We start from the raw sequence: 14,688 nt of genomic DNA, 5'->3' as shown, positions 1-14,688 counted from the left end.
ATACTTTTAAACTGGGAGGGGTAGACACAAAGGAAGTTTCCGAAAGGATTTTCGTAAGTTACAGGATCCTGAAGACCCGGCTGTTGTCAAGCTAAGGCTTTTTCCTCTAGTAAGGTATTAACATTAAGGCAGTTGGAAGTTCCTGGAGGAATGTCACATTCGGCCTGTCTCAAGTACTTGTCAATGGGCTGCAACTTATAAGGAAATTTAATTTCATCTACATTTCTTTTGCATTTGTTCTCCACATCACCATGTCATTCACAGCCCTTTACTGACCCAGGTCCCGGGTGGCCCACCTGCCCTAATGTGTACAGTCTGTCCTCCCCTCAGTAGACTGCTTGCAGCCTCCTGCAAGTACAGCCATGTGCACAGGAAATCCCCCCTGCCTCAAATGGCCTTTCCCATTCTTCGTCCCCCTGAGTAAATTTCTTTGAACCCTCAAGACAGTCTAAGCCTAGCTACTTAAGGCCTTACTGGGAAGCTATCCGGATATCTGCATTTTGACAAGATCACCAGCTAATCTGTCTATACATAAAGATTTGAGAAGAATTTAATATGCTCTCCTTTCCTCCCTACCCACCTGCCCCCATGGAATTCATATACCTTACCTGATAACTATAGTGTGATTTGTCTTGGAGAGAAGTGGAATATTCAAAATACCTAACAACTGGTAGGGCAGGGGCAAGGGCCAGTCAGAAAGCACTTCAGGCCTAATGGAGGCAGAGGCCTGAAAGTCTCCTGCTGGGTCAGGCATTCATCCTTTATTTGCTGAGCTGTGGGGAGGAGGAAGTCCCAGGGAAGGATCCTGGCTGACCCAAGGGGCTCTCACAGGGTTGAGGGCAGTGGTCACTTACCAACTTGTACCAAAAGTTTTATGCTTTTTATGTAAGCTCTGTGCCCAATGTGGGGCTTGAAACTATGACCCTGAGATCAAGAGTCATATGCTCCACCGACTGAGCCAGCCAGGAGCCTGAAAGTTTTATTTTAACCAGTGACAAAGCAAGATTGTTGGATATGGGCTAAATAACAGCCCTGCTTACCTCACAGAGTTTACTCTCTAGCTGGGATAAATTTTGTGTCTATCTTGAGCCTCTACTTTCTCTCCTCCACAACGTACACAAGCACATATATACACACACACACACCACTGCCTTGAACATGGCAAACAATAAATAGCTGTTTTCTTAAGAAGAGTGGTACTGTCCTCCACTGTCTCCAGGCCAGCCTCCAATACCCCTGTATTCTTTCTACTTTTCAAATCTATTTGAAATTTCCCCCAAATAAAATAAGGAAGCTAAGGGCCAAGCTCCAGAGCCCACAAGCCCCCAACATAAGCACACGCCTGCGTGCGCGCACACACACACACACACACCATCAAAAAGGCTCAGTCAGACCCACAGCCAGGAGAAAAGGCAGCTGCCAGCCCGCTGGGAAACACATGGCCACAGGGGGCTTATTCCAGCAGTCTTCCTAAGCTTCCAGGACTTCTGAGGTCAGAAATCAGAAGCTAATGTATCTTTGTGTCTTTTAGGCACACTGCCATTATGTCAGTGTAAAGAATTTTACAGAAACTCTGGACAAACTAGAAAATGAACCAGCAATTCAGCAGGTGCTCAAACGCCTCTGTGACCTCTATGCTTTACATGGCATCCTGACAAACTCGGGTGACTTTCTTCACGATGGCTTCCTATCTGGGGCCCAAGTGGATGCGGTGAGAACAGCCTACCTGGATCTGCTCCCCCTCATCCGGTAAGTGGCTGGCCCTCAAACCATGGTGATCTTCAGAGACTAGCCCTAGACCCTTTGTTCACTTCAAACTCCAAAACCTTCAGCTCCAAAATCTTGCTAAGTGGGGTCTGGCAAAAGCAGCAAACCACTCTGGAGAGGTTTACACTCTAGCATGATTACATCAACATAAAGCATTATGGATTAGTGAAAGAAAAAAAATTAGGAATAAAAACGCTTAAAAACAAATTATCTCACTATCTCAATTGAACTCTTCAACATTGTAAAGGAAATAGGAATAGTACCTAAAGGAAGCATACCACATATTCATAATATGTAAACTTTAATGAGTCTGAATCATGACTAACATTTAAGGAACATTTATGTGTGCCAGGCATTATGCCAAAAGCTTTCACATACCTCATCTCATTTAGTCCTTATAGCCTTTTGAAACAAATACTGTTAATCTCCCCATTTCACTGGGGAGGAAATTCAGGCTGAGGGGAGTTAGGTAACTTGCCCAGGGTCTCACAGTCAGCCAGGGAGGAGCCAGATACAATCTGGGGCCTGTCTGACCCCAGAGTATGCGCTTTCACCTGTATGAAAGTTAAGGTGGGGCTACTGTTTATTTCAAACGCATCCTAGTCTTTGTTGAATGTGTTTAAGTGAGTTCCTACTAAGTTGACTAAACTTATTTTAATCCTTCCTCATCTCCAAGGTGAGATTTTTTTTTTTAACTCAGCAATTCATACACAGATTCATAAAACAATAATACAAATAGTTCTTAAATGCAACATAATGCAGTGTAGTTTAGGGTCATGACATATTAATGCAATACTTTCATTCTGTTACATTATATATAATGTAAATGATCACTTTAAACACATTGAAACCAAAGCCCCAACCTGAACAGAGCACTGGAAGAAAGAAATTAAAATAATACAGAGCAGTCACCACTGTCCATAAGTGAAAAATGGGCTGCCTTGAGAACGCAACCTTTTCTGAGGAAATATGATGCCGTTTTATATGGGGTGGTATGGTGTGTGTGTGTGTGTGTGTGTGTGTGTGTGTGTGTGTGTGTGTGTGTGTGTGTCTTACCAGACGACCTCCAATAGCTCACATAATCTACAAGACTAAGATAATAAAAAGGAAAAAGATTTGAAATTTAAAAAATAAGCTACTCGGGGCGCCTGGGTGGCACAGTCGGTTAAGCGTCCGACTTCAGCCAGGTCACGATCTCGTGGTCCGTGAGTTCGAGCCCTGCGCCAGGCTCTGGGCTGATGGCTCAGAGCCTGGAGCCTGTTTCCGATTCTGTGTCTCCCTCTCTCTCTGCCCCTCCCCTGTTCATGCTCTGTCTCTCTCTGTCCCAAAAATAAATTTAAAAAAACGTTGAAAAAAAAAATTAAAAAAAAAAAAAAAAGCTACTCATGACAAAGTTTAAAAAAAAAAAAAAAAGACTAGATCAAATTAGTTTTATTTCTAACAACATGCAACATGTTATAAACCATTTATGGCTTCACATAAGCACCTAACAGATACTTGGCAGTCGGTAAATGCTCAATTAAATCATCAAAACTGTCAAAAATACATTTTATAGAATTATGCCCCAGGTATTAAACTTTCCCTAATGTACAGACTCCAGTGGTGGGAACCACTAATAGCAGAACTGAGTATTGCACAGTTCAGCCCAAGTGTATCTAATCTGGAAATGCTTGGCATTTTTTTTAATAGTTTACTTATTTTGTGAGAGAAAGCATGAGTGGGGCAGGGGCAGAGAGAGAGGAAAAGAGAGAATCCCAAGCAGACTCCACACTCAGCTCAGAGCCCGACGAGGGGCTAGAACCCAACCATGAGATCATGGCCTGAGCCAAAATCGAGAGTTGGATGCTAAAACAACTGAACCGCCCAGGAGCCCAGGAAATGCTCAGCATTTAAAGTACATGAAGACAATAATATTCTAGCCCTGATTGGCAGTGATGATGAAACACAAAAGATCACCTTAACACTTCATAAGCATGATTGTTCTTAACCTGCAACGGCATTTCTAAGTGCTTGCCTTGGTGCCAAAGACTTACAACTTAGGACAAGACCAGCAGCACTGACACAAATAGGCAACTTACGCATGCACTGAACCCACAAACTGACTTACTCACATATGTACTTAAGTAATCTTCCTATTATTGCAAGGTTGTCAGGTATGTTACAGACTCCATGCTTACAAAAGTTCTGTATCACAATTCTCTGCCTGATTACTTGGTATCAACCTGATTTCTGAGATGACAAATAAAGGATGGCACGCTATTCCATGTGATGCTAAGAACCAGCTCTGTGTGCAATGGTACTTAGCTGACCCAGTTTATAGTTGTTTAAGGGGTCGTAAGGTCGTAAAATCTCAGTTGGGGGACGTTCAGGTGAAGATGGCACGTTGAACATATGCATTTACTTTTGTTCTCCTGAAACCCAACAAAACACCAGCAAAGGGATTAAAACTTTTAAAAAGGTATAGACCCACAAAAAGAAAGAAAACAGGAAAGGAAACCTAAATATAAGAAAGTAAATGGACAGTGATTTAGCAGACCTGGGGAAACTGGATCATAAATCAGAAGTGGGAAACAAGTTATACCAAAGAACCCCAAGAACTAGTAGTGCTGTGTACCTCTGGCAATGGGGATGAAGGTAAGACCCACAGGATGGGCTGGAAGTCTGTTTCAGAAGGATCTGAACCCTCAGTTCCCCTCCTCTGTGAGTGGTTTTGAGCCTTTTCCTTGACCTCACCCCGGCAGAAGGGTACATAGAGGGTCTGTGGGCCAGGGAACATTAGGCATAGGTGAGAATGAGGCCACCCTTCAGAAAACAACAGCCTGAACAAATGTTTGTAGGCCCCGTGCTAACAGCCCCCTCCCCCAGCCCTCTTTTCCCTGGTTCCCAGAAAGCTGGCAGCCAGGCTCGTGGCCTACAGGAAGATGATAGCACACTCCTTCTCTGGAGAATCTGACAAGCCCAAAGGAGAGAGAGCCAAAGACACTGACCCCACGGTCCCCCAATTCACCCCATAGTGAATCCCACATATGTACAAGCACACCGACTTCTAAGCAGCTAGCTAATGCCCCACTCTTAGCTATGGTCAGACACTCAGGGATCACCAGACACCTGCAGGAAGCCCCTGACATAAAACAGAGCCCAAACAAGCAAGAACGAAATAACTTGGAGGGTAGAAGAGAATCTTCTGGGAGAAGGACTCTTTTTTAAAAGATAAGTAATATCCTCAAAGAGTTAAGAGGGAATATTCCAACCACAAGCCAAGAATGTCATTTCTTAAAAAGTAATATTCAGGGGGGCGCCTGGGTGGTTCAGTCGGTTGACTGTCTGACTTTGGCTCAAGTCATGATCTCACGGTTTGTGAGTTTGAGCCCCACGTTGGGCTCTGTGCTGACAGCTCAGAGCCTGGAGCCTGCTTCAGATTCTGCGTCTCCCTCTCTCTCTGCCCCAGCCCCGCTCACACTCTGTCTCTCTCTCTCTATCAAAAATATATAAAACACACACACACAAAATTTTAAATGATAGTGGAAATGAAAAAAATCAATTGAAGGATTGGAAGATAAAGTTGCATAAATTGCACAGAAAAGAAAGCAAAAAGACAAAAAGATAGAAATTAAGAAAAAACATTAAAGTAGTAAGAAGACTGATCCTAACTGTCCATCATCTAAAAAACAGATCTAGAAAGAGCAGACAGAGAAAACAGAAGGGAACAAGCCATTGATTAAATAATTCAAGAAAATACTCTTCAAATGAAGTTTCAGACTGAAAAGGCCACAAATGCTTGCAGACTAGAGGAGACAAACACAGACAGAAAAAATAAGTCAAACAGTATGCAAAATGGTACTGCTAAGAAAAGGAAAGCAGGGAAGGGGATCAGGAATGCTGGGGGTGCAGTGGGAGGGACAGTGGTTTTAAGTAAGTCAGAGAAGGCCTCCCAGAGAGGGTGATGTTGGAGGAAAGATCTCAAGTGGAGGGGAGGTGAGAGGAGCCATGGGCTGGGGGCGGGCAGGGAGGAAACACTCCAGGCAGAGAAGTACAAATGTTGAAGGCCAGAGCATGCCTGGCACATCCATCCAGAGAACACAGAAGAGGCCACAGAGGCTACAGCCATGTGACTAGGTGGAGAGTGAGGGCAGAGGGCAGAGAGGTAAGGGTATACTGGGGCGGGGGGTGGGAGGTACGATGGGGGTAGGGATCATCACAAAGACTTAAGACTTTGGCTTTTACTTTGTGTGAGAAGGGGACGGTTTTCAACATAGCATAAGACACAGTCTGAAGTCATCTGATGTATTTTTCTAAAGGATCACTCCAGTTGCGACAGTAAGGAACTGGGCAGGGGACAAATAAAAAGCAGGGAGCCCAGCTAGGAGGCTACCTCAATAATCCAAGTGAAAGATGACGATGGGTTAGACTGGGTGCCAGCACTGGAGGTGGTGGGAGGTGACTAAAGTTTGGATATATTTGGAAGATAGAATAGGATTTGCTGACAGATTAGGTACAGGATGTATGCGACAGAGAGGAGCTCAGGTTTTTGGCCAGAGTAGCTATTTACTATAAATGTGCCAGGCTTGGGCAGGATGCACAGGAAAAGCTGTAGAAGATCAGGAGTTTGGCACTTTATTTTTTTAAGTTTTATTTATTTAAATAATCTTTACACCAAACATGGGGTTCAAACTCACAACGCTGAGATCAAGAATCACACACTCTATTGACTGAGACAGCCAGGTGCCCCAGGGGTTTGGTTTTGAACATGTTAAGTTTGAAGAGCCTGTTAGAAATTAAGGAAGATGTTAAAATGCAGGTTAAGTGAGACTGGAGAGATCAATTTGGAAGTCATTAGCATATGGCTGGTATTTAAAGCCATGAGGATATCCCATGGAGTGACTGGATAAAGAGAAGAGGCTGGAATACTGAGTCTTGGGACCCTCCAAAGATGAAGAAGAGGAGGCCTTGACAAGAACTATTTCAGTGGAGTGGCAGAAGTTAAAACCTGAACAGATCCAGTCTACAAGAACAGGTGGAGAAGAAGAAATAGCAAAGCATAAACAAGTACAACACTTTTAAGGAGCTTTATCATAAAGGGGAGTCAAGATCTGGAATAGATGATGGAGAAGGAAACAGACTCAAAGCTTATTGTTAAGATGGGGGATAGCACACCATGTTCACGTGCGAAAACGATTCAGTAGAGATGGGGACTTTGACATTGTAAGGCAAAGGCAAGAGAATTTCTAGAACATCGTTTTCTGGTAGGCAAGAGCAGAAGGCATCTACTGGACAGAGAGGGACTGGCGAGAGCTGGGAGCCAGAACTGCATACCTGTGCTAAAAATAGAGAAAGCACCATACCTATAGGTGCACAGGTGAGAACTTGTGGATGTGCTCTTACCGCTTCCATTTTATCAGTGAAATGGGACGAAGAGTCATCGAAGAGAGAGAGATAGGGAGGCAGGTGGCATGGATTTAAGGATTAGAGAGAAGGTGTGAAATAATCCCCGAAGAGAATAAAAGAGTACAGGAATGAGAGCAATGTCATAGGATTGCTAGGCAGCCGGAAGGGCCCACTTGAGCCTGTTACACCGCTCGGTACTGGTTTCCGGTCGGCCATATAGAGCCACAAAGGTGATGTCACACAGTCAGTGAAAAATGTGGAATATATTTTTGAGGAAGTGAATATAAAAGACCATGGAATTTCAGCTGAATAAGAAAGGAAGGGAGACCACCAGGAGGATGAGGGACATTACGTAAGTGGCAGGTGCCAGGAAGGTCAAGGAAGTATAAACAGCCCTAAATGAAAATCACCTCACAGCGATGATGAAGGGTCATCCAGAGAGGATTAAAATAGGTAGGTACAGTATCCCAGTCATCTCAAATGCCTTGCAAAAGGAGGGCTAGGGAAGAGTATAAAAAATCGCATGTTATGCTTTCTACCCTTTGTTAAAAAAGAAAGAGAAGTATGTGAACAATTTTTTAAAATATTTCATTCAGGGGCACCTGGGTGGCTCAATCCGTTGGGCAACTGGACTCTTGATTTCAGCTCAGGCCGTGATCTCACCATGGGTGAGATGGAGCCCTGTATTGGCCTCAGCGCTGCCGGGGCGGAGCCTGCTTGGGATTCCCTCTCTCCTTCTCTCTGCCCCTCCCCTGCACGCGTGCATGCTCTCTAAAAAATAAGTAAATAAACTTAAAAAAAAAAAAAAGGTTAAAAAATATTTCATTCAATAGGCTAAAATAAAGCACATTTTGTTGCTTGAAAAAAGAAAAAAAAGGGGGTTGCCTGGAAGACTCAGTCAGTTAAGTCAGTTAAGCATCTGACTCTTGAATTCGGCTCAGGTCATCATCCCACAGTGGTGAGATCAAGCCCCAAATGGGGCTCCAAGCTGAGTGTAGAGTTGCGTGGGATCTTCTCGCCCTCTCCTCTGCCCCTCCCCTGCTCACTCTCACTCTCTCTCTCTTTCTCTCTCAAAAATAAATAAATAAATAAATAAATGAATAAATAAATAAATAAATAAATAATAAAACCTTTAAAAAACCCAGAAAATTAAAAAAAGGGTTATCAGAGTCAAAAGACTAGAGGGAGTAAGCTAAAAGAGCAGGGATGGTGAAAGGAATGCCATCTGCATCGCGGAGAAAGTACAGATGTTGCCGTCAAGTCTTGGGGTGGGATCCTGGTGGAGAATCACAAGGCGGGGCTGTAGAACAAGGTCAAAGGAGAAGATCCATGAACTGAGAAGCCACGTTTTAGAGGAACATTCAGGTAGACAATGAAATCACTAAGGATGATGTGTGTTGGAGAGAGAAATAGCAGGCCAGGAAGTAGATCCCTCTTAATAGGAGACATGGTGGGGACACAGCTCAACTGTGAGCAGGATACATAAAGTCACAATAATATGCAGACATATAGTCATAACCATGTAAGTACCAAATGCAAGTCTGACCAGTATTTAAACTATATATTGGGAGCGGGAAGGCCAAGGGGAAGAAGCAGGAGAGAGCGGGGATGAGATAGGGGTGAAGGGAGGGGACTAAAAACATCTTTTGTAATGCAGACTCAACAGACAATATCTAAAACTGAACAATCAAGAAGTAGCAATCCAAACAAGACATTTAGAGATATTCAAGTAAATACCAAAAATAGCCGCTAAAAGACCAAGACTGATTGCAGGGTGGAGGAAGTAGAGGTGGGACAGGGATATACTGATTTTAACTAACAAGCCTTGAAGACTACTAGACTCTTTATACTATGGTATATATAACTGATCAAAAATTAAAACGTTTAAAAAATTAAAGCTGAGTTGTTCAAAAGTGAATAATGATGCAACCTCTAATTAGGTGTTGTTATTCACCATCCCTGATTAATTAGATTCATAAGAGCAATCTAAAATACTCACAAACTCTTGTTTTCTCTCACAGGAAGGATGCCATCTTGTTAACTGATGCTTTTGACTTCACGGATCAGAGCTTAAACTCAGCACTTGGCTGTTACGATGGCAATGTCTATGAACGTCTATTCGAATGGGCTCAGAGGTCACCGACCAATACTCAGGTAGTTGAGTAGAACACATTATAAATTATGTAAGAGAGCGGAGAACAAGCAGTGAATACACTTCCATGTTTTCTCATTTTAATTGATTCCCATTAGGTTGGAAATTGCTTGGCATAGCACATGTTTAAAAGAGAATACATAAAAGAAACCAGGAGTAGGGATGTGGTCTGGCAGGAACTCTGAGTCTGGACTGCAATCAGCAAAATGCATTGCTCAGAATTTGGTAAAGGGAATTAGGAGGAAGGCCCAAGATCTAAATCGTGGCTTGACATACTCAAGAGCATATACACATAGTGGCAAACTAGCTTTTAAGTCACAAAAATAAGATAAATCATTGCAGTGATTTAGCCGTCTTATTTTCAGCCTTTAACTCTGTTTTGTGGTGATAAAAATGGGTGATAGGAAACTTGGGGTGGGGAGATCACTCTCACATCTGTCTGCTAGAGATGCCTCCTTCCTATCCATTCTGAGGAACACAATCCCAGGAACAAAGAACGCTGCTGTACTGCCATCAGCAGCCCAGGAAAGCCATATAAACAATTACAAGGGTTATGGCAAGAAGATCCCCAGCTGTCTAAGAGAGAATACCAGAACTCTAGGTCATTAACAGAAGGGGAGGACTCATAAAATCCTAACAGTCTGGGGCCTGCGTCCCAGACTCTCTGCTGTAAGCCTCACTGGGAAAGGTTATGAATGTCAATGACTACAATAAGCAGAGTAAAGAAATCAACCCTATATTCAGAATTCAGTAACTAATACTTAATAGATTTGATACAGATGATCAAAACAATAGTCTATAGGTACACAACAGATTATTTTAAGCTCTATGGTGCAAATATGTTTTCAGATAGTGAGGCTTACTTTTTTACCCCTTAGGTCAAATTTCAGAAAAGGTGTCTTACTTAACACCTTATAAAATTGGCAACTCTCAGGCTTTCATTCACACTTAGCATGGTGTTAGACTTGCTCTTTGCATTTTGCATCCTGTCATACCTCATGGCTTAATTTAACACAATTATCTAAAGTTATAACAGAACTGGTTACCTCCAAGAGGCTTGTCAGATAGAAGGCCAATCAATCCATTTTGGTCATTCCCTGTCTCCAAAAAGGCATCCTTTTAACTCAACAATATAAAGAACTTACCTAAAGAACGTATGATACATTTACTTCTTAATACAGTTAATCTACTTGTGCTGTGTTACTTTTTCTAATAATTACATCTCCTTACTTTCTAATATTTAAATCCTGTCATAAAACGACAGCAGTCCTCCTACTCCAGATTAGCTCCTGTGGTCTAAGGATAAGTGTATGCTCTTTGGTGCTCCGGAGAAAAACTGACTGCTGTAACACTTGTCAGCAAATGCTGACGTATCTAGCTCAAACCTGCTTAACTAGCAACACAAGGAAATATGCCACTTCTTCTGATTCCTCATCTTCACTAAAGAACATAGGGAGCGTTCTTATTTGTTTTACTTCCTTTCTAACCTTTATTTTAAAAGCATTTAATCTGGATACTATATGAGGGCAGGCTTAAGTAAATGAGGGGCATGACTGGCCCACAGCACCAACAGATAAAACATTATGCACTTCATCCCATTCACTTTTCTCTTTTCCCTACCTCCTGCTACTGGACTGAACAGAATGGACTCTTCCTCTCCCTAACTCCAGGATCTAGCTCAGAGTAGACACTTTGCATTTATGGAATAAATGAACATAGTTTTATGACCCACACAGTAAGATGAAGGAACCTGCTGCACACACATTGCTGCAGACTCTGACCATCTTGGCTTACATCACCTTGCTACAAAGGTGACAGGTACAGCAACATGGCTCTTCCATGCACAGCAATTTAGGAATGTGAGATTACAAATGACCTTGGGGAAATGTCTCCAGTTATTTAAAATGACAGTTGACTGCTAATATATATATATATATATATATATATATATATATATATATATATATATATATAATCTTATGTTACTGGCTCCTCAAGAGTCCACCAAAATAGCACTTTAAGGTATATTTTTCTAATCTGCTATAATTTTGAAGCTGCAGTAAGAGACATTTTTCCTCATCTGCACTAGTAGAAAATGGCACACTGCAGGTATTTCAAATACATTAAAACAACTACGTTGAACCTGCCTTGGAGACACAAAAGTACAAACAGGACTATATTTCACTGATATTTTCTACCAAAAGAAAAGTGCTATGCTAAGTTAAATGTCTTAGAACCATAAGACAGTCTCTCTTCTAGCTGGGGCAGGTTGAGTGTTGAGCTTTATCCCTAGACAGAATGATGCGCTCTCTCATGGTTCACTCTAGCCATGGTGTGTTCTTTGGCTTTTTTTTTCCCCCCTAATCTGGATGCTATTTCAAGCCAGGTTCTCCAAAGTGAGCTACAAAAGGTTGTTCCTGCTCCGTACATGAACTCGTATTTAAGTGATTCCCTATAGATACAAACAGTGCAGGAATCACTGGGGATATTTTCAAAACAAGAATCCTATTTCCCCCAATTATTCTATTGTAAAAATGTGTCCAAGTAATTGCTAGATGCATTAAACATACTTACCAATTCATTCATTCAGTCATTCAACAAATATTTGTTGAGCATATGCCACATGACAGAAACTATTCTTGGTACTAAGGCTACAGGGGAGCCAAAAAAGTCACAAACACCGTCTTCAATGAGGAGCTTAAAGTTTTTAGCCTAGACAAGCAAAAAAGTAAATAAACAATATAAAAGATGAAGCTAGAGCTGGGCAGGAAAGAATCAAGACATACATTAGAGGACAATGGGCGATAATGTGATCTGAGAGTACCTTGCCCACCTGGCTCCGCCTTCTGGCCCCTTGCTTTGTGGGTAAATGTTCAATTTCAAAGAACCTCAAAAAGTCAAGCATTTTATTTGTATTAAATTCCAAAAGCAAATGATAAGCTGTTTCTTAATTGGCCACCTGCATACAATTTAAAATCTGCATGAGAAAAGGAAGGATGCCCTTTGGAAAAAATGTTCCCCATATGTTCACACAAAATAGGTTTAAAAAATAATTTTTAAAATTAAGCATCTTATGTAATGATACTCTTTTGAAATGAAAAACTTAATTTGAAGGTAAAAGTCATTAATCCTGACAGATATATCCTAACAATGCACTTTTTTCTACAAACAGGGGAACCCTGCCTATGAGAAGTATTTAAGACCACTATTACAAAGTTCGAGAGCCAAGCTGTGAAATAATCAGCAGCATTCAAGAGGCACCACCATGTGATAACGGCACTATTTAATGGCATATATAGCATTAATGGCATATATAGCATTAAATTTTAAAGTACACTTCATATACACTTTATATATTTTCAAGTATATATACATTCATATCTTTTTGATTTTTTCAAGTAAGCTCTACGCCCAACACAGGGCTTGAAATCACGACCCCAAGATCAAGAGTCTGCCGTCTCAGCCAGCTAGGCGCCCAATAAAGTATGTATTTTTTTAAAGAGAATCATTATCTTTTAGAGACATAGTCTGAAATGAATGAAACATCTGTGATTTACTTTAAGATAATCCATGGGAGGGAAAAAAAGAGCAAATAGTTGAAGATGATCAATGGGTACATGAATGTTTGCACTATTCTCTTTACTTCTGAATATGTTTGAAATAAAAAATAGTAGCGCTATCCATTGGTAGCTTCTATTTTGTTAAACACCAGCGTTTTAGGTCTTTAAAAAAACTCAATGAACTTATTAGTTATCACGTCTATAGCACACATTTATCTGAGGCTTAAAAGCACATACACAATGTGTGCACACACAATCCTCCGAAAGTGCCTAATACTCTAAATAAAATGTAGAGTCCTGAGAATACAACTAAATATCAGTTTTTGAAAATCAACTCTTTCACAGTGAAAACAACTTAAATTTTCCTCAGGGGAGCCTGGGTGGCTCAGTCAGTTAAGCTTCTGACTTTGGCTCAGGTCATGATCTCACAGTTCATGAGTTCGAGCCCCATGTCAGGCTGTGCTGACAGCTGAGCCTGGAGCCTGCTTAGGATTCTGTGTCTCTCTCTCTCTCTGCCCCTCCCCCACTCACACTCTGTCTCTCTCAAAAATAAACATTAGAAAAAAATTTTAATTTCCCAAAAGAAGATATAATTGTCTCAAATTACCCAAATATAATCAAACTACATTTTTCATGTTGCCCAAGTAAATAAAACAATCAAAATTAAATGCCACCAGACACATAAAATTGCAAAAAATCTCAGCTGGCTACTTTCTCTAATTTATTCATAAAAATAATCATTCAGTTGTTAATAATTAACAAATCTGAGAAATTTTATCAAAAACAAACTTCTCCCCAGTAAAATGGTCACAGAAGAAACCTCGTAAGTTTTAAACTTTTGAAATCCTGGAACAACTAATATTATTCCCATTTCTATATCTATTTTCAATTCAAATCATTGTCTTGCATTTACCTCAGCTAACTCAACAACACATAAGTGGCTGAATATGTTTTTTTAGGTAACCTCTAATCAGCTTGAAGTATGAGACAATTTTCTAAAAAGATAACCTCATCCTAGCACATTTACTGGAACCACAGCAACCTGCCAATAACATGAAGAGATATCAGACTGAAGACAGTTTAGTTGAAGATGGTGAAAAAGGGGTAATTATAGGTTTCTGGATGTTGGTCATTTGTCAAATCTTAAAATAAATTTTCAGAGAGACACGGGCAAAAATGGATATAGGTAAGTATTCTCATCCTCTTAGGGACAGAATCTCAGAATGTTCTCATAAAGAGGACATAAGGAGGACCCTACTCGAGGGCACACAGCCTCAGAACTCCATACTTCCTCTAGAAAATAGGAAAGGGGTGCCTGGGTGGCTCAGTCAGTTGAGCATCTGACTCTTGATTTCAGCTCAGGTCACAATCCTGTGGTTGTGGGATCAAGCCCCGCATTGGGCTCCACATTCCTGCTTGAGATTTCTCTCTCTCTCTCTCTCTCTCTCCCCCCCTCTGCCTCCCTCCTCTGCTCACGCTCTCCCTCTCTCTCTAAAATAATAATTTAAAAAATTAAAAAAAAAAAAAAGGAAAACAGGGAAGAAATTACAGGATTTCTCTTATAAGGTGTTCTGGTAAACTAGGAAGTCACACTGTAGCTAAACTAATCCTTCCTGTAACCTCCAAGAAAGACAATCAAATCAACTATTCAAAATAAAACTACAGTGAAATAAATAAAAGTACATACGTATCTCCAACTGCTCCAGAGTCTCCACTCACTGCAGTTTTTCTCCTCAGAAACGGACTTAAATGTAATAATAAAATATATTTGTGGGCCACCATAACGCTATGAGAATAAAGTGGCTAAAGAGGCAATCTGTCCCT

At 41.1% G+C, this 14,688-nt stretch overlaps 1 protein-coding gene across 2 annotated transcripts in view; it reads left to right on the top strand.

The window, feature by feature from the left end:
- ACOX2 (acyl-CoA oxidase 2) overlaps positions 1–12,983 on the top strand; it is a 30,214-nt gene extending 17,231 nt beyond the window's left edge. For both annotated transcript variants that reach the window (XM_019469903.2, XM_019469904.2), the window contains 3 exons: positions 1,532–1,749; positions 9,174–9,306; positions 12,477–12,983. In XM_019469903.2, coding sequence (XP_019325448.2) covers positions 1,532–1,749; positions 9,174–9,306; positions 12,477–12,539 — 414 coding nt within the window. In that variant the 3' untranslated portion in view covers positions 12,540–12,983. The remainder of the gene's footprint in view (positions 1–1,531; positions 1,750–9,173; positions 9,307–12,476) is intronic.
- Positions 12,984–14,688: the final 1,705 nt, after the last annotated feature.

This window comes from Panthera pardus, unplaced genomic scaffold, assembly GCF_024362965.1.
Source record: "Panthera pardus isolate Hobbes unplaced genomic scaffold, ASM2436296v1 HiC_scaffold_8, whole genome shotgun sequence".
Lineage (NCBI taxonomy): Eukaryota > Metazoa > Chordata > Mammalia > Carnivora > Felidae > Panthera > Panthera pardus.
Note: the sequence above shows the minus strand (reverse complement) of the source record. Positions and strands in the feature narration are given on the sequence as shown.